This window comes from Exophiala oligosperma (genome assembly GCF_000835515.1).
Source record: "Exophiala oligosperma strain CBS 72588 unplaced genomic scaffold supercont1.1, whole genome shotgun sequence".
NCBI classification, from domain to species: Eukaryota; Fungi; Ascomycota; class Eurotiomycetes; order Chaetothyriales; family Herpotrichiellaceae; genus Exophiala; species Exophiala oligosperma.
Window position 1 is genome coordinate 1154170 of NW_015622818.1, and position 27865 is coordinate 1182034.

At 52.0% G+C, this 27865-nt stretch overlaps 7 protein-coding genes across 7 annotated transcripts; 2 read left to right on the forward strand and 5 right to left on the reverse strand.

Annotated features, from left to right (window-relative positions):
* Nucleotides 1-273: 273 nt before the first annotated feature.
* Nucleotides 274-4200, forward strand: PV06_00400 (uncharacterized protein). Its single transcript, XM_016400898.1, has 2 exons — nt 274-823; nt 876-4200. Exons 1-2 carry the CDS (start codon nt 443-445, stop codon nt 4017-4019), a joined length of 3525 nt encoding a protein of 1174 aa, XP_016267951.1. The 5' UTR covers nt 274-442; the 3' UTR covers nt 4020-4200.
* A 188-nt stretch (nt 4201-4388) lies between these two features.
* PV06_00401 (uncharacterized protein) lies at nt 4389-7274 on the forward strand (the record flags this gene model as incomplete). Its single annotated transcript, XM_016400899.1, has 1 exon — nt 4389-7274. One exon carries the CDS (start codon nt 4389-4391, stop codon nt 7272-7274), a length of 2886 nt encoding a protein of 961 aa, XP_016267952.1.
* Nucleotides 7275-7283: 9 nt separating this feature from the next.
* On the reverse strand, nt 7284-10431 carry PV06_00402 (uncharacterized protein). The gene is made up of 3 exons (XM_016400900.1): nt 9686-10431; nt 8416-9606; nt 7284-8360 (listed from the first exon to the last, which is right to left on the reverse strand). The coding sequence occupies exons 1-3, from the start codon at nt 9860-9862 to the stop codon at nt 7623-7625; spliced, it is 2106 nt and encodes a 701-aa protein (XP_016267953.1). The 5' UTR covers nt 9863-10431; the 3' UTR covers nt 7284-7622.
* Nucleotides 10432-13940: 3509 nt separating this feature from the next.
* Nucleotides 13941-15147, reverse strand: PV06_00403 (uncharacterized protein). Its single transcript, XM_016400901.1, has 2 exons — nt 14346-15147; nt 13941-14271 (listed from the first exon to the last, which is right to left on the reverse strand). Exon 1 carries the CDS (start codon nt 14750-14752, stop codon nt 14360-14362), a length of 393 nt encoding a protein of 130 aa, XP_016267954.1. The 5' UTR covers nt 14753-15147; the 3' UTR covers nt 13941-14271; nt 14346-14359.
* A 655-nt stretch (nt 15148-15802) lies between these two features.
* PV06_00404 (uncharacterized protein) lies at nt 15803-18296 on the reverse strand. The gene is made up of 4 exons (XM_016400902.1): nt 18092-18296; nt 17941-18037; nt 17538-17890; nt 15803-17487 (listed from the first exon to the last, which is right to left on the reverse strand). Exons 1-4 carry the CDS (start codon nt 18126-18128, stop codon nt 17081-17083), a joined length of 894 nt encoding a protein of 297 aa, XP_016267955.1. The 5' UTR covers nt 18129-18296; the 3' UTR covers nt 15803-17080.
* Nucleotides 18297-18530: 234 nt separating this feature from the next.
* Nucleotides 18531-22289, reverse strand: PV06_00405 (uncharacterized protein). Its single transcript, XM_016400903.1, has 2 exons — nt 19710-22289; nt 18531-19658 (listed from the first exon to the last, which is right to left on the reverse strand). Exons 1-2 carry the CDS (start codon nt 22085-22087, stop codon nt 18644-18646), a joined length of 3393 nt encoding a protein of 1130 aa, XP_016267956.1. The 5' UTR covers nt 22088-22289; the 3' UTR covers nt 18531-18643.
* Nucleotides 22290-22697: 408 nt separating this feature from the next.
* On the reverse strand, nt 22698-23679 carry PV06_00406 (ribonucleoprotein-associated protein). Its single transcript, XM_016400904.1, has 3 exons — nt 23579-23679; nt 23426-23521; nt 22698-23365 (listed from the first exon to the last, which is right to left on the reverse strand). The coding sequence occupies exons 1-3, from the start codon at nt 23592-23594 to the stop codon at nt 23103-23105; spliced, it is 375 nt and encodes a 124-aa protein (XP_016267957.1). The 5' UTR covers nt 23595-23679; the 3' UTR covers nt 22698-23102.
* Between the last annotated feature and the right edge of the window lie 4186 nt (nt 23680-27865).

Here is a 27865-nt window from a genome sequence, read left to right on the forward strand (position 1 = left end):
TTACAAACATTGATAATTGAAGCGATGGGCTCTACGGAGCAAATGAAAATACTATGTACATTTGGAAGAACTCTCCCCTGATTCTCGTTGCCGCCTGCTACGTAGCCTTTTTTCGTGCGTTGTACTCCGTATCTGTACTTACAATTGCGTTGTCAGCCTATAACAATCGGCATATGTCGTACTCCGTTTAGCCTGTGCTGTGTTGGCTTTAGCATGTGACAAAACGTCACCTTCTGATTAGAACCGGCGATACACCCCTACCAACATCTTCCTCCTTGTCCCAGCAGTGCCAGGTACACTGCTGACGGGTACCTGCATATTCTACCTCTTCCCAACGCTTCCGATACCGCGTACCGGTTCCCCTCGGTGTCCTTTTGAGTCCATATGGAGCACGACGTGACGCCGCCACCCGTTTCGCCTTCCACACCGCTTTCCTCCTTGGATGCTTCCTCTTCCCAACGCGATGTTCTGGTATAGAAATCAAGAGCCTGGCACCGAAGAAAAGGGCGATGGTTCGGCCGAGGAATCTGATTCGAGTCATGACGAGATCGTCCTTGCCCAGTCGCCGCAGGGAAGAACTTTGTTGCCTGCGCCTGCCGCCGCGGTCGTGAGCGGTATCACCGGCCTGACCTCGTTCTACGTTCGTGCTGGCACAAAAATAGGAGGATGGGGACTATACGCAGGAAGAGAAGCGACGATGAAAACTCTGTCTGTGAGCAGAAGCGCTCTCGAGACGGTGCTCATCGCGGCCGGGAGGGATGTTTCTAGTAGGAGCAATGGAGAACTTGGGAGGGCAGAGGCAGAGAACTTGCTGGAGAGAAGTGTACGCAAATGAGAGTCCGCTACTATCGAACACACGAACTGACCAGATCTAGATATCCGCATTGTACTCAGCTATCTCGACAATCTCCTTTGTGGCGTCAACGAGCTTCTACCTGACCGAGGCTTCCATGAACTCGATATCCGCATTGTCCATTCAAGGGCTGTCCACCCTGAATGCCGTTCTTGGCTCAACGGAGTCTTCTCGTGCCGTCGCTGCTATCATAACTTTGATCAGGGACGAGCTCGGCAAACCAGAGTCTGCCAACAGTGCGGAAGTCGCTTCGTACATGGATCTCATCGTCGGGACCGTGAGTTTCGTCATGCTCCAAAGATGGGGCAGGCGCAAGACAGAACTCGACTTTAGGAACGCTGGCGGTGAAGAAACCATTTGGGATGCCGTTATCGACGACAAGGGTTTCAGGGCAGATGTTGTGGGTACTCGGAGGAAAGACATGATCAGCATTCATCGCGCCGGTGGCGGGCCTGCCATGAATTTTTCTTCTCCGGACGATGAAGAGGATTTTGAGGCAATAGAAAGAGGGACCTTATTCGACGCTTCTGCAATGGCGGTGTCACCGCAAGACCATACCAACCTGACCGACCAAGAAATCAGAGAGCGAATTGAGAGACAGCTGCCAGCAGGTGCTCGAGCTACTATCACCTCGGAGACAGTCACCGCGAAAACCATCAAGGTGGATATATATGGTGCGGATACAACGCAAATCGACCCTCCACCTGGGACGGTCATGGTAGCGGAGAGACTGAATCACCAAGCCTCCGCTTCTGGCTCTCTTGAAGGACCTCAGCAGACGATCATCTTCCGGACAGCCCTGAAGAGATCAAACAGCACAGACATTCCTTCTGCTGCGGAACAATTGCGCCTCACCAACGACGAAGAAGCGAGGAGGGATCAGCTTGAACATGATGATGTATTCATGATGAAGTTGCCTCAGCCGACAACGATGGTGGATGAATCTTCTCAGACTGACCATCCTGCTGTCATGGACTTAGAACATGACGTTGAGACTGTAGAGTCATCTAGGCCGCCGACTCCTCCCCCTAAGGCCCCGGCGACAACTGCCAACCAGAAAAAGAGCCGACGTCCAAATCCCCGTGAAAACTCACCTCCTGCCACCAACGTTATAACTCGTGTACCACTGGTCAAGAACAGGAAATCTAAGCCTTCACCAGAGGACAAGGGTGATAGAGGAGGTGTGATTAAAAAGGCCCTCAGGACTCTTAGCCCCAGCCAGTCTTCTACGGCCATCAAGGATCTTCACAAAAGTCTTCCTCAGCGAAAACCTCATACATCAATACCGGCCTCAAACTCCGCACGTCGAGGAACTTCAGCAGTTCGTGGTGACACCACGCCGCGAAAACACTTTGGCTTTCTAAGCCATGGCCATTCTCCCATGACAAGTCCAGGTTTGCAGCGAACCACTCAAACGGAATCATCATCTAGCTATTTTGCAGTACATGATCGAAGGAGGGACTCAACTGTATCACAAACCACCGAAACATACTCGATCCATTCGGTCGAGAGCCGGCCAGGGTCTCCTACCTTTACAAGATGCCACGCCCGAGTCGTGAGTGGCATCACCAAGACGAATTCTGAGCTTGCCATTGCGCTGGACGAGACATCGTCTAGGATTGACTCTGCAAATGGTACAGCTCATCATGTTCGATCGCGATCTTTTGTACCCAGTCTTTACTCGATGGCGACAAAAGATTCGGCTGAGGCAATCATACTGGCACCGAAGACGCCAATTCCACGAAAATCTATTTACGAAAATCAAAATATCCTTAATGCCCTTATCCTTGATGGCAAAGTGCCCGGCATCTTTCCTGATCGTCATATGGTCAGGACAGTCAGACGGTTTGCCAGATTTGCATCCGCCTCGTATGGGTCCAATTTTCTGCGAGTCATGGGCCTCACTTCGGCCGAAGGACAACTCAGCAACGCCACGGACCTTATGACTTTAGACGTACATCATGAACACAACTCCTTTTCCAGTCACACAGGACTGCCACCGGATACAATTTTGCTATCTTCTTTTTACGATCCAAAAGGTGTGACCGGTAATACAGATTGGTCGCCCTCGGCAATATCACCTTTAATTCACTTTATTTCTATTGATGACGACTCGAAAGCAGTTGTTTTGACTTGTCGAGGTACTCTTGGATTCGAGGATGTCTTGACAGACATGACTTGCGATTATGATGACTTACTCTGGCAAGGACAACGCTATAAAGTACACAAGGGCATCCATGCTTCGGCCAGGCGACTACTAGGTGGCAGTGGAAGCCGCGTGATGGCGACAATTAGAGCAACACTGGAACAATACCCCGACTATGGCCTCGTTCTCTGTGGACATTCTCTGGGCGGTGCTGTCGCCGCCATTCTGGCTATACTCATCTCTGAACCATCCTTTGACGGTTCGAAAACTCTTTTTGTCACCGGAAACAAGCCGAAGCTGCTCACCGGTCAGACCTCGAATGACCCTTTTTCATCCTATATCCCACCGATCAGTTTGCCAGCTGGCCGACCCATTCACGTCTATGCTTATGGTACTCCAGCGTGCATGTCTGAGCTCCTCCGTGTGGCCACCAGAGGCTTGATCACGACAGTTGTCAACCATGCTGATATTGTTCCATGCCTCTCTCTCGGTATACTTCACGACTTTCGCACTGTCGCCCTCCATCTCAAATCGGACACCACAGACGCGCTAGGAGCTCTGAAAACTCGAGTATGGCAACGCATCAGAAACGCAGTAGCATCTTCTTTTTACAATAACCCCAAAGGGCCTCCTCCACCTGAAAACATGGCTGGGGATGGTCTGGGTGAAGACACCTGGGCTTGGTCCGCGTTGAAGACGCTAAGAGCATCGATGGTTAACGACAAGCTTGTTCCACCTGGTGAAGTGTTTGTGGTCGAGACTACGCGAGTGTTTGACAGGTTGGATCCGAATGTCGCTCGAGAAGCCGTTTTCGGTCCTGATGACACCAAAGACGACCGAACTGAGAAATTGTATCGAGCTCTTGGCCGGCCTGCAACGAGAGTCCAGTTCAAATTGGTGCGTGACGTTGAGACTCGATTTGGAGAACTGAGATTTGGCCGAGACATGTTTGGTGATCATTCTCCTGGAAGATATGAGGCAGCGTTGGCGGCCTTGGAAAAGGGTATCTGCGAGGATTGAAGCCGGATTTACAGAGAACTATCATCATTCATTTTGGATTTGAAGAAGATACAGAGTATCATCTACGACGTTATGAGGCCACTTGGAATTTATTAGGCAAATGTTTGGATAAATAATATACTATAGCACATAGTTGACCAGATTACTGAGTGTCTTCTTTTATATCTCAGGGAATGTGAAAGCCCCTTGAAGCCCTCAGCCCCGTGACTTCGCGTGTCTATCAACGCGTCTCGAGGCGTTAATGGAATTATTTTGTGCTCGGCCCCCGCAGTGGTAGTGACGTGTACCATTAAGGAATCTCTGGCTATTACATTGTACAAAGAACTTCTGGACAAGCATCGGAACACAAGATGGGCTGAGCCGGTGCCAATGGCTCTTGAATCTCAGTCTCCCTCGATACACAACAGCTTGATGGGCACTCGTATTCCTCATCCTGCCTCTAGCCGCTGGGACGATGACGATGATTTTCCCTCTCCTGCAGCGAAGCGTACCAAGACAGGGCCATCCAGCCCAAAGAGAATCTCTCCCAGAAAGCTTCTATCTAAGCAGCGGATCAAAAATGAAATCCCTGACTCTGAAGATGATGAAGAACAAGATACAGAAGAAGACGGCGGCGTGAAGCTACCAACAGACTTCAGAACCACTCAATTAGAGGCGGCACTTCCTCCCGTTCAGACGGATGAAGAAGCCATTGAGGCTTATGAGGCATATAAGGCGAGCGAGTATGTTGAACAACGGGAAGCAAAGGACGGAGAGAGCACAAGCTCGTCTCGTTTGGAGTCAAGAAGTTGGGTCAGAGGGCGCAGCTCCATCTACGTCGATGCGTTCAATCTCGCACTCGATACTGTACTGGAGGATGAGGGCCACCTCTTCAATGAAGCCGAGCACAGCCTGTTCAGGATTTGGCGAGACTTGAACTACGAAGCTCAGTACCTATACGTCAGATTGTTCCTGAGAAAGACCAGTAAATGGTTTCGAGTCAAAGACTTGCAGTATTACAGCGACGTGGCTGACGTCGACGCAGCGGTGCTGGAATTGCAGAAGGAGAGACCTCTTCCTGCCGATGGAGCCGAGCCCGAAATCTATGCTGGCGAGCTGGAACCGGACAAGGACACTGTGCTGGGCCAGAAATTCGCCTTTGCAGAATGCTCGTCCGACCATATCACAACCCTGGACGAGGCGAGTAGTCTTCTCCTGCTTGACGAGCTCAAGGTTCTGGCAAAGGAAGCGAAGGTGCAAGGCAAGAACAAGCGTGAGCTCTTGCGGAACTTCCGCCGTACAAGTGGAAAGCAGACAGGTCTGGGCTTCAAGGAGCTGAAACGTACAGATACAGAGGACAGTGGCGTGAGCGTCATGTCCGAGGATACACAGTCGGTCTACGATGACGACGACGATGACCAGACATCTGGGTCTAGAACTCCAACAATCAAGAATCGAGATGCACATTTCACGAAAAAAATTCTGAACCGAACAGGGCGTTGTATCAGACTTTCCCTGACGCCATTGAAACTCTTCGAACGGGTCCATCTCGTCTTCTACCGTAGCACTGAATGGACGGAGAAGAGTCTGACGACGCTCATTCTTGCAAAGATTTCGCGTCGCAACTTTCCCGAATACATCGTCAGCCGGTCCACGACTATTTTTGAGTCAAGAACACTCTTGCTCGAATTCGAAGCCAGCCTGCGCACTCAGTTCAAAGTGGACAACATCCTCGAGTTCAATGGCACCCCGGGTCGTAAATCGCTCGAAGAAGTCCTCAAGATCTTCGAAGCCGTCTATCCCCGCTGGAAAATACTCCTTGCGGAAGAGCAGAGAAAGGAAGAACGTTTGTACGAATCTGGCGAGGGTTCGTACCTTCGCCGCTTCAGCCCTGCCTGGGTCTACACCCGCATCGTCCACAAAGGTCTCCAGCCCCTCGCGCGCTTCAAGGAACACGTTCGTGAGCACGAGATCCTCACCGAGCTCCTTGACCAGCGGTTGTTTCACGCCTCCCGTCGCGGTGCATGGTACCAGCGCAAGGCTCTGCTCGAGGAACATTACATGCACGCGCTGTTGCCCTCTGACGGTAGAAGCCTGGAGGCCAACAAAAAGCATTGGAAGCGAGTCGCTCTTTCCACGTGCGAGCAAGGTCTCCAGGACAAGGAATGCCACATCATATACCATTACGACCTGCAGAAGCGGGTCAAGAAGCTCGAGAGAGCGCTACGTATACCGGTCCGCGAACAACATGATTTCGGACACGTCAGACTCGCCAAGCCCTTTGAACGGGATGTCGTTGGCGTCAAGATCGAGAAAGATGACGAGCCATCGAGGAATCTCGGCAGCAGCAATACCAGAAAGTCCAGCGCAAATGCTCTCGTCGCGGATGTCGATAGCAATGACGACAAGGCCGGAGGAGAAGGAGGAAAGACAACCACAAGCGTGGGCGCGAGCAAACCACCACCGCCTACCCTCGTACATCAACCTAGCACCGGTGGCGGTGGCGGCCCGGGTGCAAAGACGATCTGGCTCGACACGCTCGACACCAACGAGTCTGTCAGCGTCGAGGCCATGTGCCTGTCCCACTACCGCCGCGTGCTCGGGTACAAGGGGTACCACAGCGAGGGTGGGATCCTCCGGACCATTTTCGGACTGTTGTTTTACGACATTCTGTTCTTCGACCCCTACATCCCCAACGTGTTCCAGACGGCGTACCAGACGTGCCCGCTGGACCTGCACACGGACAGCTTCTTCTCGAGCCGCGTGCCCGAGATCCTGGCGAGGGCCAACCGGATCTCCAACGGCGAGGCGGCGGAGATTGTCGGGCGGGTGTGGGACGAGAACCACGAGAGGCGGACGTGCGTCGTCGGCGTGAGGTGGGACGGCTTCGAGCGCGAGGACCTGCTGGAGTGCGTGGCCTGTTGGGACGGCCAGGCCCTGGCCACGGTCATGCTGGTCATGGCCCAGGAGTACCAGAGCCGCGGCGGCGGCGTCCCCGACCTGGTCCTGTGGAGGGTCAGGGGGCCCGGGGACGCCGGGGACGCCGGGGGCGGCGGCGGCGGCGGCGAGGTCGTCTTCGTCGAGGTCAAGTCGGCCAACGACCGGCTGAGCGACACGCAGCGCCTCTGGATCTCGGTCCTGCTGGGCGCCGGCGTCAAGGTGGAGCTGTGCCACGCCGTGGCCGGGGAGGTGGCGACCGTGTCGGCGGCCGGTCGCTTGAACAGGGCGACGTCCCGTTTGACCGGGGGAAAAAACCAGCCTTGTGCTTCAGGGTAGGTACGTACGTACGGTAAATGGCAGTGTCAATTTATACATTACACACACGATTATACCTTCTCGTAAGGTAGGTACCTACCTACACTACCACTACAATGATACATCACAAGACAAAGGCGTCATGGCAAAAGGTCGTCAAGGGGAGTACCAATTGGACGGATGATGAAATTTTTGTCTTCCTTTTGTCTCTTTCAAAATGGAGAAAAACAATGGCTCACCCAGCTCAACTGCAAAAGAAGCTCGACTCCATTCTATCTCTATACACACACACAGAGAGAGGCACACCGGCAAAGGGAAAAAGAGCCACCTTGAACTCCGTTACCCCATCGTGTATCCCTCTCTCGGGCCTCAAGAAGAAGCAGAAGAAGAAGCTTTGCCGAACCACTTGGCTCCTTCGGGGATACGACCCGGCACCTTGACTTGACCAAAGTTATTGTCCAAGTCGAGCAGAATCTTCAGGGCGTTGCGGCTTCTCAGGTACGGCAAGGGCGCCTTGGCCTCCCTAAGGCCGACCCCGGGCTCCATCTTACCCGCCGTGCCCATGTGCATCCCGGCGTCCTTTTCACTGCCGGGGTACGGCAAGAGGTTGCTCAAGACCTCGTACGCGGCCAGGGTGAAACCGAACTGTGGAGAACTTCTCAAGATACGGGCCGGACCACCTTTGAAGAATGCCTTGAAACCTTCGTCACGGTACACTTTGCGCGCGCAGTCGACGAGACCATTGTACGTTGCGTCACCTTTCCTCGCCTCCACCTGCAATCTCGTCTTGATCACATCACAAGGAGTCGTGAGGTAGGCTGCCGGCATGCCGGCAATCGCACCGGCCGTGAGAAGCTGCACGACGCCAAGCGACTTCGTGGGTGACTCTCCGAACATGTCCCTCTTCAAGTGGCTGTAGGTCGGGAAGTAGATGGCGGAAAAGGGCACGTCTCGCAACAAACAAGCGGATGCACCTTTGTACAAGCCCATCAGACCCAGGTTGCGAACAATCCACATTGCTGAACGTTTTGGCACGTCGGTCTTCTTGGCGAGTTCACCTTGGACCTGAAGACGAATCTTGACAATCTCAAGAGGGTTCGTGAAGACCTAGGAATTTGTGTTAGCACGCGCATCTCCTCAAGAGAACGTCTTCCGAACTTACAACTTGGCAAGCACCTGCCGATCCACCGGCGAGAATCTCGGCGGGAATGGCAATGGCACCGGTCTGCTTATCCGTGAATCTTCCACGGACCAGGTCGTTGACTGTAAGCTTGATGGCCTTTTCGGGAGCGACACCGACCAGTTGCGGCAGGACACCAGAGTACAAGCCTCTCACACCCTCGTTTCGGATGACCTTGCGAGCACAGTCTATCGAATTTTCGTACAGTCGTTCACCAGGACGTGAACTTCTCTGGTTCTGCATTCGCGTCTTGACAAGATCGATGGGGTACACCATAAAGGCACCGAATGCACCAGCAATACTGCCTAGACCAAAGTGGTGGGCCGACTCGAGTAAGGAATGCAGAAACTGTTGAGATTTGGACACGGCGCGGTCTGCAGCATCGGTGACGGCGCTCAGTTTGGAGCCGGCGGTCTGCCAACTGGCATCGAGGACCTTGGCAAAGTCATCCAGGGCGAGGCGGCCACCGGGTTGATCGAGACTGGCGAAATGGAACAAGATGTCTGCTTCCATGGGAGTGTACAGAGAGAAGCGTGTCAGGCGGGCTGCTTCGTTGAGGAAATCTTGTCGGTCGATACGGCCATCGCTTGACTTGGCGGTGGCATTGCGAATGATGAGATCCAGCAGGTCCATCTCTCGAATGACGTTCTGGAAAGCCCGGACATTGGCGTAGGAGATTTTGGTACCGGTAGAGATGTTGCACAGAGTCGGGAGGTTCTCAAGGAGGTGGTCGGACAGCTTATGGCCGGCAGTAGCTCTGATGATCCGCTCAAACTCTTCGGGGTCAATGTACCCGTCCTTGTCTTTGTCGTACAGGTGGAAGGCTTGACGTATCCGCTCGCCCTGCAGACCGCGCATCATCTGGGCAAACTGCGGGTATGTCATCTCGTGCCTCTTGTTCTTGCCGCCAATGTACAACGAAGCCCATTCCGAGTTGAAGTCAAAGGGGATACTGTCTTGACCCCGGTTCTGTTCGTAGATTTTCTGGAATGCGTCCGATCTGATCGAGCCCGTTCCATCGACGTCGAAGAGTCTGAAAGCAATCTCGTACTCTGCGTCTGACTTGGCAAGGAGGTTGTCAAAGGCGGCCCATTCGGACATGGAGACGCGGCCACGTTTATGTCGGTCGGCGACACCGAAGAGAATGCCATATTGTTCTCGCTTTATCTTGTGCTGTGCGGAATACATGTGTCAGGATATGTGTTTCCAAGGGGGCGGACAAGGATTCTCGGTGTCTTTGGACCGAACTCACATAGTCTTCCTCGGGGGGAGCAATGGCATTGATAAAGTCCTCCTCGTTCATGTAGAGCTCGCCATCATCGCCCTGTCTGGAGTTTTTCAGAAAGGTGGCTTTGGCTTCGCTCGATAAGGATTCGGTCTGGGTTGTGCCGAGCAGGGACTCTTTCACAGCTTCACTGACGGTCGCCATGGCGATCTCTCTTTCTTTTGTTTTATGTTAAACAAAAACCAAATGGACTGTGAAGAAAGGGTTAGGTCAAGGACTTGCGTCGATGACGATGATGATGTCGTTTCGTCGTGCCGAGAAAAAGCAATGAGGCTGCGTGTCCTCTTTTGTTGCGACGCAGTGAAGGAAAAGAGGTAGAAGGTGAGGTCGAGGTGAAATTGGACGTGGGTCGGTCGGTCGCAGGGCGTTCACAGAAAAGTTCCTGGTCGACGGCGACGACGACCACAACAACGACGACGCCGCGATAAAAGACAAGGAGACTCTATCTAGTCAACAGTAGTACAATGAGAGACAAATGGAAAAAGTCTATCCCGAAACCCGTGCATGCAGTAGCAAAAAGAAAGAACCCACGATGCAATGGCTGTAAAGAAGCAGTGGTTGAGCTATTACACAGACAGACAGAGAGAGAGTATCTGGGGAAATGGGATGACAAGTCCGGAGAAAAGAAATTGCTCGGGCGCAGTCGCAGTGTCTCGCAGTCAGATTCCCAACTGTTTTGTACGGAGTTACGTACTATACGAGTGCCCTCTACAGTAACCATCTGTTACGGCTATCAAATTTTTTTTTAACAGCTGCAGCGAAGCGTGTCTCGGGTCGATGGTTCCCAAAAGTGGCGCCCCAGTGTCAGGGATTCGTCAATTTAGGGCCCCAAAGAAGCCCCCAACTGTGGCTTCTCGGGGCTTCCAGGTCACGAAAACAGCCTCTAATGGAGGAAAGATGCTCGCCAAAAGGACTTCGCCGCTCACACTAAACCACGCTTGGGCATCCCGACAGGCACAGCTCGGGCCCGCTGGAAGATGCGTTTGTGGCTTTTAGGGAAAGTCGGCGCTGCTCCCGTACATACACCGTCAAGGTCCATGTCGCCGGCATAAAAAGGCGACAGCTCGACATTTTTGCACAATCTCGGGTTAAAGGGATGGTGATGATGATGATAATAACTTGTACTCTTCTTGTATCCCGTTATTGTAGTGTACAGTTGCGAATCGACCCATGTATCCGTAACCGCAGTCCCGTACTCTCCATAAGGTGTCTGTCTGTACCTGGTTCCCTTTTGTCCTTGTTACACCCTCCCTTTCTCCCCCCCCCCCCAAATATACTGTACTGTAATATCCTATGGGTACTCCGTCCTAATGATACAAATACCTAAACTTGTCCTCCGAAGATCGGCCCCCCTTGCATTGCATACGCCTCACTGTAGAACTCCCAGTACAGTACCCCAAGTACAGTACAGTACGTATCGCTAAGCTGACATCTATGTTCATATAAGTCCACACTCCGTGCTCCATATTCCGTTCATATTGTACAAGTACAAAACATAAGATGCGCATGGCCCAAATCTCAATTTGTCGTATCAGTCGTAAGTACTCACCTCTGTATCCCAGCCACCTTTGGGCCTTTTGCAGTCACTGCCCGCCATCCGCATTGTACGGGGCATATCCATAATGACCACCCGCATGGTGATGATGTTGATGGTGATTGTGAGGATGAGGATGGTAATGGTCCTCACCAAGCAGATAATCTACCCCTGGAAGACTCTGCTGCCGAGGTACCGCTATCTCGCTCGACCGCCGGCTGTGCCCTCCTGACAAGCCGACGCTGATGCCACTATCGTCCGTGTTATCATGCTCGTCTGGCGACCGATCGTGATCCCACTCACTCAATCCTGCCTGGCCCGAACTGGCACGAGATGGGTTCCTGGCGTGTTGTTTACGACTGCGACTTTTCAATCCCCGACAGCCTTGTTGGAGTATCTGTTTTGTGGTTATCGTTTGTCAGCCGTGTGCTCCGCCTAGACAATAGGGGGAAACACCCGTAAAAATGTTGGAGTACTCTAGGTACAGTAATAGAGTAATAGAGAAAGAGAGAAAGAGAAGAGAGGGAGAGAGACCCACCACTTTTTCCACGTCTTCCCACCTTTCTCCAACCTGGTCAGCGATATTACGCCACATGGGCTCTCGCACGAGATTGTATCGGTTCACCACTTTCTGGATTCGAGCTTCGTCCCACGTCGGGTCTCTGGCCTTGACCAACAGCCTGTCGTGCCTCTTGCGGCACGCGTTGCCCGTCTTGTTAGGAAAGCATTGCTTGTGTATTTCTTCCCACGCCAAACCCTGACTTCGTGCATTGACGAGGATTTCATCTTCCCGCGTCGTCCAAGGTCCGCTCTGCAGCGGTCGATTCGGCATGTCATGTTGAGGTCGGTGACTCTTGGTGGACGTTGAACGCACCGATTGCATAAAGTTCTGCATCATGGCCTGGTGAGGGTACTGCAGACGATGCTGCTCCGCTAAAGAAGGTTCCACCCAGCTCATGGGGGGCCCCTGCGGTGGTTGTGTTTGTGGCCACACTGCCATGGCCGGTGTCATGGTGGCTGGCATGTTCGTCGTGGTCGGCATGCTAGACGAGTCCTGCAGACCGTAAGAAGGGACCTGCCGCTCCAGTTGATGAGGCCCGGTCGGCTGAGGCGTCATGCCGGCATGTGTCATGATTTTCATATTCATTGACCGAACAATCAGACCTGGGTCGAGAGTTGGGTCCTCCGTTGAACAAACAAAGAAATAAAGAGAGTCGGGGCTTTCCGAATTATGATTTGGCTTGGTTTGGTTTGCTGAGAAAACGAGTGTTGCGTACCGTACTAAACAGAGACCGAGAAAACAATCAAAGCAGACAATCCCTGGTATGTGTCGACCAACTGGACGAGATGGAGAATTTGAAAAGCCTGGATGACTTTGAGCCTGACCACTTTCTTTTTAACAACAAGAGAATGATATCCAGCACACGCATCCTGCCCAAAATATTCGAAACATATGGGCGTCAATTTCAGATCTGAAAAGATACAACAACAAAGTAAACAGGACTTCTCAGACTCTGTTGTTCCAAGATGACTACAGACCATCGGACGTTTCGGCAGACCTGCAACCAGCGCATCGAGCAGAGTTGCGGCACAACCTCACCGACCGACAGACGTTGCTGCTCGTCATTGGAAGCTTCGTAGGGTCCAGGTGAAGATGAAACCGGAGTCGTTATTCCTCGCCTACCTCACGCTACGTCGCGCCAGACAAACCGCCGGTCCGGGTTGGTATAGCTTAGCGTAGCTTTTGTTTGCCCCCCCAAGGTATATTTGGTAGCATACGTGCAAAGGTGTACACGCCCTGGCCCTTGCTCGGGCAGAGAGATCTGAAACGAACCATTCGGGGCGCACTCACGAGGCGGCTGTTGGCGAGGCGAATCTCAAATAGCCGCCTTGTAGCAGGGATACCAGGATGGACATGATGGACAAAGACTCCATAGGAACCACCAGTCATGCCTGGGTTTGGGTTAGTAAAGGCCTTTTTTTAACGAGCCATGGTCGTTTCGCGAGCAGATCTCGATGCTAGTGCGACTCCATATGCCACGAAGATCCGATATGGTTCGCCATGTCGTTGTTGGTATTGGTTGCAATTGCACACCAGGGCTGTTTAGATGTAGGATAGAATCTCCGACGTGGCGCCCTCTCTTGCAGACATACAGTACAATTTTGTTTGAACTTTTGCAAGTTCCATCTGTTTCGCCTCGCATGAAGGAGGAAAACCGTCTTGGCCACGAAACAGAAACTCGTCCATGAAGCCATCTAAAAATCAATGAATGGCTGTCAGACAACGCTGCTCCAGATCTGCTTTCCGTTGTCGTCCACCCAGAGGCGCTTAGGAGACTAAATATAGTCGATTGTTGATATCGTCAAGCCGATTGGGGCGCCATTCGTTCGCGTATTCTGTACCAATAAAGACGATCCGATCTTCCCACTTTTACTTGTGGACATACCTGTACACTGTTGATTCTGTCCCAAGTACAGAGTCCAGAGTAAAAGTTGGAACGATCCTATGGCCGGCTGGTGGAAAAATGCCCGAAATGCAACAGTAAATCTTCAAGCCCAGAGGGAAAGGGCTTAGGTGGACATTTGTTCTGATAGATACAGACCAGTCTTATCATTTGACTTCAATGTTAGAAGGACTAGGTAGCAGAAGATCATGACAGAGGGGCATTCGGATGAGAAGCTGGGCAATGGGTGATAAAGAGCGACTTTGCATTCCCTATTCTGTGTGCTTTTGTCTGGGTCGACAAAAGGCTGTCTTCCCCAAAAACATCTATCTGCTATCTTGTCTCCTTTTTTTGTTCCTGCTGGGGTTCGAGGGAGAGTTTCTCTCTCTCTCTGTTCTCAATTCGTACATCATCAAAAGCTCTTTCATATCATTAGGTAGTTCCAACTTGAAGTTGTTGTCAAGCCACACACACACACACACATACATCTCTTATCCTTTAATCAAGTCATCATCATGTCATTGGTGTCAGGTAATATCAAATAAAAAAAAGTCCCTCATAGAATAAAGCCACTACTACAAGTGAGGACAAGTTAGCATGATGGACGGTGAGACAGTGATGTTCGACAGCAGTGGTGACGCGAACGTACCTTTCGCCTCTCTCTCATCTTCTTTGCCACCTCCGCTCTTCCTTGGGCATCTTTGCATACTGGCCATAGTACTCCTCGTCCTCGATCGGGGTGATGCAGTGAACGACGGGTGTCTCCGAGAAGGACAACTGTCTTCGGGCCGGAGCGATCGGTTTGCCACTCTTCTTGAGGATGCTCCTCGAAGAAGAAGAGTTGACGTAGGCGTAGGTGGGTTGTTGCATGGTCGAGTACCCCCTCTGGTTCAGTCTGGTGTTGCGTGCCGTGGGGCTGACGGGCGACGGGGACACCGGTGAGCGCAGAGGACCCAAGGGGGACTTGAGAGACAGTGACGGACGACCAGTCTGAACGGTCGAGGTCGTCGAGATGCTGAGGGACAACTTTGGCTTTGCGGCTCTTGAGGAAAGCATGGTTGATATTGATATAGTTGACGGTGACAACGAATGGGGTATATTTGACTTGGTGAATCGTTGGGCTTGATGGAGTAGTCCTTGTGATTTCCCAGATATTTCAAGAACTCGAAGAAGTTTGGCTTCCAGAAGCTTTTGGAATGATTAAGTGTCGAATTGAGAGCGACGTCGTTGGGTAACAGGTGGTCAAGGTATTGGCAGACTGCCGATATTGGGCAAAGAATAAACCAAGGTGGTGATGCAATAATGATACGATGCGCAGCGGGGACAAGACAATTGGACCAGCCAATTTTAGAAATAGCCAAATGAAAAATAGGATGCAGGGAAATGTTCCAGACAGTCAATGCACTGGAGGAGGAAAAGAGAAGAAAGAAGGAGGTCGTCTAGCCAGCGGCCTGGGGTGGGCGCGTATCTATATAGGTATCTTTTCGACATCTCAAGGAACGCGGGGGGGTTGCTGAGTGGCAGCCTCGCCATTCGTCCCGTCCCAGTCACACCTCACCATCGCCTCGAACTCCCAGCATCCTTCCACCTACAGCCAATGACACGGCCTCTCCACGCGCCCACTGCTGTGATACACCACCATCCTACCTGCAGCCATCCAATCGACTGTGCAGGACACTCCCGCCGTCTGCAATGCATGGGCTGGTGATAGTGCAGTGTGATGGGGATTATTTGTTCAATATCACCTCTCCTTTTGGGCCAGCCACCTCAATGTAGTGCAACATGGTAGGCTCTATGGAGTAACTTGCATTCATTCACGGGATTTTTGCTCTGGCTACTGCACTATTCAACTCCTTGCACACGTCGCTTCCGTTCTTGTATCTCTCGTCTCTTGAAGCGATGTCGTAAACGAGGAAACACAGAACATGGGCTGAGAAACATCACGGCTGAGAAACATCACGGCTGAGAAACATCACGGCTAGGCGTCGAGGTGCTGAACAAGGCCACCGTCACGAAATCAACCAGTAAAACGAATTTCTGATAGTATGGCTAGTTGTCAGTATCACTCGCGCGGTAGAGATAAACAGAGCTGGAAGCATGGATAAATTCTGTCAAAACAGTGTAGATAGTGATTCCGCTGTCTAAGCTAAGCAAGACCAACAAGTAGCATGTTGTGATAGCGAAAGGTAGCCCTCACTGCTTGTGTTACCAGAGGACTAGTCCTCCGTGGAATGTCAGATCACAGAATAGGTCCATTGCGGTATTGCCGATCCATTCGAACATCTCGCCACACTCCTCGTGGATAACTCACCGGCTGGGTCTAGGCATTTTCCGGGCATACAGGGAATATGCCTGGGTTCACTTCTCGAAACCATCGAACGCAATCCATGGCATAAATGCACTCATACAGCTGAGACCCTGCAAATCAATCACATGTCTTGCTTTGCTGTAGAGTCTGGTGGAACTGTGGTTCTAGTTTAGAATCGCCATGGCCAAATCCTCAATGCGATGATGAGACTGCATAACTTGCAAGACGCAATGACATCGATACTGGTTTGGATGAAGAAAACTCGGCAAGGGGCAGGAATTCCCCTAAACATTTCTTCAGAGAACATACAGTGAATGAGTGCGTTGGAGTTGCATGCGTGTCCGCAGAACTATCTCCAGGTCAATCTAGTAACTCACTGTTAGTACTTACCTCACGTAGTGTCACGACCGTTGGGATTGTGTAGAAGGATGGCCTGGGTGGTAGGTATTACATGTCGAATTGCTGTCACTCGGATAGCCGGCTAGGTCCGTGCTTGAGGGCGCCCATGCCACAGCACAAAAGGAGGCATCGGGATGGCGACCTGGCAGGATAAAAGGGTGACTTAGACTGCTGTCAGTGGAACTACTGGCGTATTGATCATGGCGTACACGGCGAGTCAGTGTTTTTTTGTTATTTTGATTTGCAATGTGTGCGCGCAAGAGATAACATATGAGTCGAGCTCGACGTCGATTCTTGACTGACAGGGGCGAACTATCGAGGGCGAAGCAAGGCGCTGAATAAAAGTATGCTGACTGCCGCAACAAGACTCATGATGATTTCAGTCGAGGAGTAAAGAAAGACCCAGCCGATACCGTTGTGATACATGTCGACAACCACGTCGTCAATTAGGAGCAAGTGCCGACCTTCTTGCCGTTGCTCGTGCCATGAACCGTAATTCCTCAGCGCCGCGTTTTGGACCACAACCTCTCCGTCTCGAAATAACAAACTGCTTTTGTTGCTGGAGTCTGGATAGAAGACTGTGGAAATACATGGATGGAAATCGAAGCCAATTTCTCGAATGCCGAAATGCTCACGACTGGAGTTCGACGTGCAGGAGAGTACTCTCTGCAACCCGCTTATCTGCTGGCATAACGATCTTCACGACCGTAGTCACGGCCGCCAGCATACTCACGAGGCTGCTCTTCGCGCGCTGGAGGAGCGTACCCACGGTCGTCGCTGCGGTCATAATAGGCACGACGATCGCCGCCACTTCCGCCGCCACGACCACCATAGCCGTCCTCACGTCTGCTTTCGTATCTGTCAATGTTGCGACCACTGTAGCCATCATCACGATCACGTCGGCCACCACCACCGCCACCGCCACCGTAGCCACGACGTTCGTAGTCATCGCCATATCCCCGACGATCGTAGTCATCGTAGCGAGAGCCACCACGATAGTCATCACGACGCGGTGGGTAGCCTCCTCGGCGATCGTCGTAACGGTCACGATAGCCGCCACCTCGAGGAGGGCCGCGGAAGGCGCCTTCTAGAATATTTAGCAATAGCTCTCAAAAGGGAATGCATTGTACTTACCACGCTTGGGAGGACCGAAGTATTTGCCGGGGGTCGGGCTACGAGGACGGGCACGTCGAGCCTTTTCAATGCTCAAAGTGCGGCCTTCAATGACCTCTCCTTGCAAGCCTTCCTTGGCAGCCTCAGCTTGTTCAGTTGTAACCATCTTGACGAAGCCAAAGCCACGGGATTCCTTGGTATGCGGATCGAGCATGATGGAGCAATTTTCCACGTCGCCGTATTTCTCGAAGAGTCTTGAGACGTCGCTTTCAGTCAATCGAGGATGAATTCCAGTGACGAAGAGGTTGGATCCGGTATTGGCAGCGCCTTCCTCATCTATATCTTTCATTCTTGTATCAGATGGAGGGGGTGGCCTGGAGAATTGTTAATTGAAGCACCAAGGTATTCAATTGATGACACGTACACTCGATCACGACCATTGGGGGATCGGCTGCGGTTACGATCTTCTCGGTCACCGCGGGGCGAAGCTGATCTGTCACGACGCTCATAGCCACGGTCATCTGAGTTGTAAGTTAGCACCAGTGACACGATCCTGCTGGAGTGAGAAGTCTCACCTTCGTAACGAGCTGCTGAGTCCTCGAAATCCGCCATTGTGACGACAGAAGTGGTGAACAAAAGGGACTGTAAGACGGCCAAGAGATGTCAATCGCGTTCTGGCAAGTAGCAAAACACGGAAAGAATGAGATAACAAGAAGCTGCGGGGGGGAAGAAGCTTCAAATGATGCCAGATCCCAGGTAGATACGAGATTTGGATTGAAGTGATGAATGTTTGGAAGTGAGGCTGCGAAGCGATGAGAATAAGGCGAAAATTAGAACGACGCGCACCCCAATGCAGACTAGCGCGTTTCCGGAAGCGGTCGATTGTTATTCCGATCAATCCGGCCAGATTCTCTTCTCGCTTAAGCCCCTGCCCGCATAGCATTAATCTGGGGGTGTGGAACTGACAAGGACAAATCGCGTGAAGACGCCTCCGTTAATACAAGAATATTTATTATCCAAGTGCTTCACGCAATTGGCTTCTGCACCGAAGCAAATGCTGTGTTATTCAAGAATAGTGTATGTAACTAGAGTACACAATCGTACAATCAGACAGCCTGGCCCAAGCATCACCTACGAAGCCGGAAGGATCTTGTACCCCATTCAGAGGCTCGATTGCGTTTTCCTCCCTTCCGTAGCATCTTCTTCTTCGTAATGGGGTCAGCAATGCCGGAGTCAAGCTCTTTCCCAGTCAAGGCTTCATCTCCACCTCCTACCAAATCATCCCCAGGGCCAAGACCTAAGAGCTCGTCCTCATCCATTTCGCTCAACTCCTCACTCAATTCTCGCAGGACTTCGGGTCCAGTCCAACGTTCTTCATATATAGTCAAGCCATCAGGGTCGAACGCAGCCACATACCAAGGGATCCCGCCTTCGGTTACAAGATTCTGTGATTGCCCTTCGAGGCTCATTGGTGGAGTAGGTGGTTCAATGTGTTGGACTTGTGTAGGCGCCATCTCCTCGGCGTGATTCTGCTCTTGTTTAAAACCGTTAGTGGATGCTGGTGGAGTCTCCACTGAGGCTGCTGCTGTTTGTAGATGGAGGGTTTCCGTCTTCAGAGGTTCTGATGGCTCTTCCAACAGGTCGCGGGACTCTGTAGGGTCAAGCGGAGGAGCAGTCCCAATCGCTTCAGTTGTTGCATCCACCATCATTACATCACCATCATCCGGGCTTGCAATGCCTGTCGCGTGCTTGGTCTCGACCGACTCGAGGATGGGCATGTCCATTGAGCCAGCCAGCGAGTCACGCCTTGAGAGGAGTGCTTCATCCATCTCACGTATCTGCTGCGCATAGGGTCGTCCATTGAGCTCAGCCTCTTTCCTCGCAATATCTTCAATCATCGGCTCGATGGCTTTAATGATGCGCCTTGCCAGCGTTCGTCGTTCACGGGCTTCATACTCCATATCTTCAGCCCTACCACTGACGAGGGTGATGAGCTCGGTTATAGTTGCGGCACTGTTGCCAAATTGCGAGTTGATTACCCGTAGGACATCATGCGAAAAAGCTGCCACAGAAGTGTGCTCTCGTCTGCATACGCGAGCACGGAGTTCTAGAAGCTCGCTTCGGAACAATCCCCGATCAAGCCTGCAGAAGAGGTCAGTACAAATCATTCTCTGGACTGTAGGGGCAACTTACTTGAGTGCTTTATCAACGACTGGTTCCAGCAGATGTGGGACGGGAAAGTAGACCGTATCCACGATGTCTTTCATTAAGGCAGCCTCTTGCAGTTTCAGAGCTTCTCTTTGCTTGATCCAGTCGCAGATTTCGACAATCTTTTCCATATCGCTGGCAAGCATCTCTGCAAATTCGATTCGACGGTCTAATCTTGCTCTCCCGGCTGCGCCCTGGGCTTTGTAATCGCGGCGCGTTACTTCGAAAGAGCTGAAGGTATCCATTTGGAGTTGCAACCTCTTTAGTAACGCCGCACCTCTGCGTGCTTCACGCTTCAGGGTCCAATACTTGCAAATTTCCGAGACGTACTCCTTCTTTCTTTGAACAGTAAACCTGACTAGAGATTCTTCGATAGACTTGAGAATAACCTCAGGAATGACAGGGGCACCTGATGGAAGGCGCCAAATCGTTTTTTGTTTTTGGCCCTTCTTGTTCGTCAGGGTCACCCTCAGGGGGCCTTTATCGGCACTAGGCATATCATGAACATCGTTGATCGCCAAGGCTGAAGCTCGGCTGTCAGCCCATATCTGACCTCGGAAGTGGTCTTTGAAGTACTTCTGAGCTTCCTCGAAAGCTTTATCCGTATGGTGCTCGTGTTTCCAGTCTGCAGGTGAATGCTTGTGGCAGAATGCTCGTAACAGTGATGAATCCATCAGCGTATTTTGCCCACCCCCAGTCTTCATCCGCAAGTAGAGACCTGCTTGACGAGCACATGTCAAATGAAAGGGCTCATAGCACCGGCCATCACTACATTGAATGCATGCACCCATCTCTTGCTTGCAAATATAGCACAATAGCTTCCATCTGCTGGGGGGAACCTTCTCAACATCCGTTATGGGCTCCATCAATGATGGATTACCAATGGTAACCTCTGGAATCCAGGTTGCGCAGAAAAGATGCGCCCATTTAGAGTTATTCGTCTGTTTGAAAGCACCTCCTTCATTCGGACAGAAAATACAACTCGGGCGTGAGTTTCCCACAAGCTGGCATTTCCTGCATAGCCATTGACCTTCTGGGATGTAAGGAACACCGTAGCATTCCTGGTGAACAGCAAGGTCGCAGCCATCACAAAACACGATTGCGTTGGCATTTTCGCAATCGCCATCGTCGCAAATAGCACATTTGCTATCAGGTTCCTCACCTGAAGGTTCGCCTTTGACAGCAGCAGCACTGCTAGACCGCGGTCGTTGAGTCTGTGGTGCCTTCGGATTTGGCTTGGGTATCCGCTTCTCGAGAGCATGCCATTCTTTCTCAATCTTGGTCATGGTTATCTCAAATATCGCAGGCTTGATGGTTTGAACTCCATCTTTTGTTCTACCCCTGTTGAAAGCCTCGAGCCATTTCACATCCTGTTCGTCCATATCATACTCCACACGGCCAACTCCTGTGCTCCCTATAGCTGAGTTTTCTCCCTTTGTGATGAGATCGGGCGTCAGGTCAAGGTCCTCCTCAGCAGAGCCTTCCATTTGCCTTATGAGTGTGCGCTCTGGTCGTAGGAATACTTCGCTCTCTTGGTATCCGACGTTGGCCATTGACTTGTCAACAAAGTCCACCTGCGCAATGTCTTTCTGTTCGTAGGACAAGAATGGGTCGAGCTCTCTATAGGAGGGTCTGGGTAGTGTAAGTCGTTCTCGGGGATTTGGTCCGGGCATTGGCACAAATTTCGGGGCTTCTGGCGTCAGAAGAGCGTTCACCATAGCGTTCTGTGTGCGATGTGGTCTGCCCGGCTTTCGTTTAGGAGGTGTCTGGTAGCCGAGGTTGACGGTATCGCCTGTTTCTGATGCTGAACCAGCGATATGTCCATCGCTGATTGCCGAAGCTGTGACCCCATCAATATCTTCAGCGACAATAACCGCAAAATCTTTATCGAGTTCTAAGTCTGAATGGAACTCTTCCCAGCCGCGCTCCTCTCGAGGTTTGTAGCCATCTCCATGCGCCACAGCGGCGGATGCTGCTGCTGCCGTGCTATACCGAGGACGAGCACCACCACCACGATTCCTACTTCTTGCTGAGAATCGAGGGGTCGAGGCCATTGTCTTTCTTCGATCTCGGCTCGATCTGGGACGCGTTCGGGGCACCGTGTACTCATCATTGGCGCGCGATAGTCGTGAGGTGGTGGGAGTTTTCTCATTATCTACATGTCTTCCTCCTCCCCCACGTCCACCTGGAGCCCATTTTGGTGTTGTTTGAGACCTTCGAGATGTTCGCATGCGCTTGGTAGGAGGTTCTTCGTCTTGGAAATCCGCATACTCGTCGCGATCTGAATCGTCAAACACACTGGGAGCCTTTGTGGAATCTCTCCGTGGCCGGCCCCGTGGCTGGCCACTTCTCAGCGACGCCATCGTGTCCACGTTGCGCTGAAGGTGGACGCGATGCGGCTGTTGAACCCCTCGACTAAGAGGCGCAGGTGAGGTTAGGATCGGGTTCCCGCAAGGGTGATTCCATTTAGTCCGGCGATTCGAGTACAAGGTCACCAGGCAGTCAAAGTAGGTCTATACAATGCAATTAGAAGTGTTATCTCGACGTTGGCGAGGCCGTTCTTCGGAGGCGTCTTCGCAGGACGTCCCTTCAAGATGCATCGCCAAACTCGGAAAGGCAAGCGCGACTCAAGTCTTGGCGATCACTTCACCTCGGAGCCACACAAACCACGCTGCTTTTATCAAACACACCATTCAGTTCCCCCTCGCCTCGGTCATCCTCGAGAGATGGCTTTCGCGCCTGGTATCAAACCATGAATCTTTTACACGCTCATCGTGCTAGACGAGCATCACCAGAGTGATGGAAGGATCCAGGAGAGTCCCGCAAACCCTTCTAGGCCGTGGTCTGAATAAGGATGCCAGGATAGTTGCCCAGCCAGGTTTGATTTTCGAGATAGTGCTGAGAGGAGACGAGATGGAAAAGAAGCTGTAAATACAGTTCTTCAGTTTCCTAGATGTCCCCATTCTCGAAGCCTAATAATCTCTGGTTATATTACTAACTTTACTCTCGACTATGGAAGACCAACATCAAAATCGACTGTGCACATACAACATGTAGGCTTAAACTTGTCCAAAAAATGAGCATTAGATCTTTTTTCTATTCCAGCACTACGTAGCCTGCGGGACTACTGTTCCAGAATTCTATGTGAGAACTCACAGAACCCTTCTTGGAATCGGTTTGCGGGTTTCCATGGTCAAAACAGCCGTAGTCGCTCTTGAACGCTGCTGAACAGCCCCAGCGCCGGTTGTCAGAACTCCAACTGCGGTACATCTCAACGCCGCCCATACAACTCGATGGGCCTAACGATTTCGACATGTCATGACTTGTGTCCTCACGTTCCCCATAACGGCTTCTAATTTATGCGCCTCTTGATGCATCTTAGATCATCAGTCTCTCCACCTTGTTCTTCAACTCTCTGATCTGAGGCATGAGGTCGCTGCTCTCGTTCGTGGTGATGCTGGCCGCAATCACAGCCCTGCTGACGCCACAAGCGCGACCAAGAGCCACCTTGCTCGGTACGTAGACGTACGGCACGTTCTTATCCTCAGCGAGTAGGGGCAGATGGAGGAGAATGGCGAGCGGCGAGGTATCGGCGGCGAGGATGAGGATCTCCGAAGTTCCACGGTTGAGAGTCTTGGTGGCTGTTGGGCTCAGACAATTAGTTTCTCCGTTCACGACAAGTTGTTTCTGGACGAACGCACCTTCGTTGGCACCTTTCTTTAGCTGACGATAATGACTAGCTTGCTGGACCAGGTCCAGGGTAAGTTGCGCCAGTTGCCCATCGGCGATCGGCCATGCTGCTCGAGAATCAGAAAACGTACGCAGCAGAAGTAAATGGGTATCGGTGATCGTACCTGCGCTTTCAGACATGATTTTGATGACTTGCCTCTGGCTCACTCAGCGGATCACGGCCAGGATACTGCGGTGTGAAAAATACAGGGATGCAACGTGAGATAGTCAAAAGAATGCAGACTCCCCAAAAAAAAACTTGCAGTCGACGATCCTCATCGGCACGGCTATGCTTGGCACCAATAATTTGGCACGTGATCTGCACCCCACGACCCACCCAGATCTCCCCGTAGCGAAACTAAAGCCACAACTCATCCGTAGAGCCTAGACAGAGTACAGGGCGGCACCACTGTAGTCCCAAATCGCACGGGAAGGAGGAGGAGATGGTGGTGGTGGTGGTAGTAGTACAGAGATGTTGAATCTCTGACAGAGTGCACATTCGCGCAACACACAAGATCCAACTCCAGAACCAGAACCTCGTGATGCAGGGCGGTACCCAAGGAAGACTTGGCTCAAGATTACTGCAGTCTACAGTCTACAGTCGTCCCGTCATGCGATCCAGCAGCGGGAGCAGCGGCACAAGGAGGTTGTGGAGGACTGGAATCGCTGGCTAACCAGAAGAGCTCAGGCGAGCCCCCGATGTTTAGTTTCTCGTATCGTATGTGTGTGACTGTGTATGCCGGTTCTTCCAGATATACTCTGGGGGCATTTAGGTATGGTCTGGACTAGGCATTAAGAAGCTTGGAGAGCGAGAAATCTGGACCTTGTTTTGCTATTCGCGTTTCATGTCCATTTTGTCCTCTATGGGAGAAGGGTATCAGATGGGATGCGCTATTGTGTAATGAAATGCGGACCCTCCTTCGGAAACGAGTGCTATCATTGCCAAAGACTGTCTGAGCATTCGAAACCTTTATCAATGACAATATGCCCTGGTTTCAAGCGGCGTCCTTGAATGAACCCGGCATACAAATGCTGCATGTGCTGACCTAACCTCTCTAATTCCTCCTTCGCCCCGGGACCCTTGAGCATAGGTGCATCTTGCCACGCACCCGGTCGGCCCAACACGAAAGGGATATCGATGCAATGGTTTGCCTGGAGTTGACTCCCATTCGGACACCACCGAAACTCACAACTTGTGGCGCTGCCCCCGGCGTCATCCTCGACCTGCCTGCGAAATGCTTCCGACGGCCAGGCGAAGTAGCTTTTGGTCACCCACCACGTACCAAGTGACTCCAGAATCCGACCGACAACGGGCAAATTGTACAGGGACCTGAGGGGGCCCATCCAGCTAGCGAATGGGCGTCCGTCGTGCTCAGTCCATCCGATCATGATCGGGATGTTCTTGAGGCGGCTGTTGAGCCGAGTATCCAGGTCTTTCTCCTCCGGCAGAGGATAGTGGCCGATTGCAGGCCCAAACGGCATGACCTGTGGCCGGACTGGGTTCATCAGCATGCTTTTTTGAAGGCCCAAGAGCTCAGACGTAGACATTTTGCGTGGATCGGCAGTCAACAGGCTCGTTGCCTGACGTGCGAGCAAGTCAATAGTGGGGATTCGATCACGGATTTCTCGCAGCGGAGGACTCATCAGAATGGCTCGGTGAACGAGACCTTCGGTGTCGTCTGAAGCCAGTAGGCATATGATAGAGTCTGCCCCTGCAGACTGTCCCATGACGGTGATCCTGTCCGGGTCGCCACCGACGCTCGAGATGTTGGCTCTGATCCATTGTAAGGCTGCTCGCTGATCAAGCAGGCCCAAGTTGGCCGGTGCGATCCCCTCGATCATGAGGTACCCGAATACTCCGAGGCGGTGCGATACATTGACGCAGACAATCCCATGGTCTCTGGCGAGGCTGATCGGCGCGTAACAGTCGAGGTCACCACTGCCACTGATGAATGCACCTCCGTGTAACCACACCATCACTGGAGCTTGGCTGGCATTCGCAGGAGCGAAAATGCTAAGGTGCAGGCAGTCCTCGTCCATGCGTCTACCTGCGGAGATGGGTCCTAGAACAGACTCCAGGCGTGATGGGAGCTGTGGGCACATTGCCGGGAGTTCTCTGCAGTCCTTGGGATCTGTCCACGCCAGCAACTGTCTCGGACGCCCAAAGCGAGATGCACCGGCGTATGGAATGCCGTGTGCAACGATGAGGTTGCCATCCCTGTTGACGAGGCATGGTCCGGAGGGTGTTCTGATGGTTGTCGATTTAGCCTGCTCCATCCTGGGCTCTCTTGCGCATTTGAATCCAAAGCGCCACTGTTCGTGAATCTTTGGCTATGTATTCAAAAGTGCACGCGATCGAAAAATTATAAGGGTCGAGATCAAGTGATTATATGGAGGACTGCATCCGCAATCTACCTTGGGTCATGTATCCGCAATGAGAGGAGTCGGCGTTTCAGCAGCGGCAATGTTCCAGACTACATATGCCTTATCTCATCCAGTGTCCTCTCACGCCTGATTTCCGAGCTTACTAGTAAATCTAAGTGACGGGAGCAGGTCCCTCGGAGGTGATACTCTAGTCTGTAGTTCTTTACTCGCATCAGTGAGACAAGATGACTGGGGAAAATCTACGGACGGTTCAAGCCCAATGTACAGCTATGGTCATGCTACAATCTCTGCGGGCACTGGCGTGGGACCTGGAGTCAAGTCGAATACCGCCCTCTCTTCCTTGACCCTCGCATTGAACCCTGAGACCTGGAATACCTGGCTGTCATCTCGAAGATTGTCAAGATCATGGCACTCCAGGCACGCAAATCTACTTAGAAGTACTGCTTCATGTGTCCGCTCAACGACTTCGGCCTGGAAATCTCTGAGAGCTTCCTCACGAGATTTGACTCCCCTCCGCCACTGATTGAGCTGATGCACGAGTGCAGCCGCATCATACATTCCGTGGTTAGCTGCTTCACCACGATCTGTGTATCCAATTTTAGTGGATTGGTTGAGGAAAGAAATTGTTTGGAGACGGATAGACTTACACATTGTCATGGTATGTGCTGCATCACCAAGCAGTGTCACTCTTCCCTCACTTAACGGCCACTCTTGGGTAGGCCAGTCTTCTAGCACGATCTCGAGAGCATGGGTGTCTTCAGGAATGTCAAGAATCGCCTGTCGGAGTAGTGGGAACATTCCACTCGACGCACAGGCAGCCTCTTTCGCCTTTGCTAGTTGCTCCTGTGGTGTTTTGGGCGTTTGGCCGTGCCTCTCAGTCAGCCAGCTCATGTTGAATTGACCTTCGTAGTAGGGGTCCGCGGTTCCGGCGCTGTCATTGCTCTCGGGCGTCGATAACATGGAGAAGAAGACGAAGTAGCCCGAGCCCGGATGGCAACCCTGCCACAACACTGGATGGATATCCCTGAAAGGCTGCATCTTCTCTGGTGGGAGTCGCAGAGTCAAACCCATGAAAGCGACCGGCAAGGGATTCAGTCGTGATTTCTCCTCCCCTAACAGCTGGCGTTTTATCTTACTGTTCTTACCATCAACACCGAGCAACATGGAGCCTTCGACACAGTGGCCGTCAGCGAAATGGACAATTACTCCATCCTCTTTCAGCTCGAGAGACTTGAAAGATTTTCCCCATTGCACGGGAATATCTGTGCACAGCAGCTGGCGCAACTTCTGTCGATTGAGCCGGTAGTGATGTCCTGATGGCATGGCATATTTGTCTTTGCCAGTCTCAAGATCCAGGAATCTGTAGCGGTCATGGGCTGGTTGATTTGCCGTCAGGCCACTTTTCCATCAAATGCAATGAAGATGGCTCACCTCGATCACCTGCAGCAGGATCAACCTGAATGGAGGGAATGCTATCGTACAGCTCCTTAGGCAGGCATGCCTGTAACGACGGCAAGCTCCAGTGAACTGTTATACCCCATCCTGCCGGTCTCGCATTGAGCGAGGTGTCTCTATCGTATATCTCGAAGGGGAAGCCAGCTTTCTTCAGACCCTGTGCCAGTGTGAGCCCGACAAGACCGGCACCAATCACAATGATGGGTTTTGAAGGAGTTGTCGCCATAATGTTAGGCAATATCAACTGATAAGCAACCACCCTTTACAGACCTGGGACAAGGCACTTGGGAAAAAAAACGAGACTCACATGAGCTTGTGACTATTTATTGGCTTACTCGATACGGTAGAATCAACATCTGTCCTTGTGACAAGACTGCCCAGTAATGAAAGGTCGCGATCCTTCGGCGGCATGGCAAGACGATGCCCAGACTGCGGGAAGCAACGAGTCGCCGACTTGACACCAAACTCGAGGCAAGAAGCCGACTAAACTGTACCGAGTTCAGGGTTCCCGCCCGCTTCAACAGGCCAGTGCGCCACCTCCTGACAATCACTCATCGTCGGCCCGACACAAA

Coding starts and splice junctions, on each gene's coding strand:
- PV06_00404 (XM_016400902.1), bottom strand. CDS start 18,128: ATGGCGGATTTCGAGGACTCAGCAGCTCGTTACGAAG. Junction 18,038..18,091: donor CTCAGCAGCTCGTTACGAAG/GTGAGACTTCTC, acceptor CTTACAACTCAG/ATGACCGTGGCTATGAGCGT. Junction 17,891..17,940: donor CCCAATGGTCGTGATCGAGT/GTACGTGTCATC, acceptor ACAATTCTCCAG/GCCACCCCCTCCATCTGATA.
- PV06_00402 (XM_016400900.1), bottom strand. CDS start 9,862: ATGGCGACCGTCAGTGAAGCTGTGAAAGAGTCCCTGCTCGGCACAACC. Junction 9,607..9,685: donor CTCCCCCCGAGGAAGACTAT/GTGAGTTCGGTC, acceptor TATTCCGCACAG/CACAAGATAAAGCGAGAACA. Junction 8,361..8,415: donor CGGCAGGTGCTTGCCAAGTT/GTAAGTTCGGAA, acceptor ACAAATTCCTAG/GTCTTCACGAACCCTCTTGA.
- PV06_00403 (XM_016400901.1), bottom strand. CDS start 14,752: ATGCTTTCCTCAAGAGCCGCAAAGCCAAAGTTGTCCCTCAGCATCTCG.
- PV06_00406 (XM_016400904.1), bottom strand. Junction 23,366..23,425: donor AAAGAAAGGTGCCAACGAAG/GTGCGTTCGTCC, acceptor TGAGCCCAACAG/CCACCAAGACTCTCAACCGT.
- PV06_00400 (XM_016400898.1), top strand. CDS start 443: ATGCTTCCTCTTCCCAACGCGATGTTCTGGTATAGAAATCAAGAGCCT. Junction 824..875: donor AGAACTTGCTGGAGAGAAGT/GTACGCAAATGA, acceptor GACCAGATCTAG/ATATCCGCATTGTACTCAGC.
- PV06_00405 (XM_016400903.1), bottom strand. CDS start 22,087: ATGGCGTCGCTGAGAAGTGGCCAGCCACGGGGCCGGCCACGGAGAGAT. Junction 19,659..19,709: donor GTCGTTGATAAAGCACTCAA/GTAAGTTGCCCC, acceptor CCTCTTCTGCAG/GCTTGATCGGGGATTGTTCC.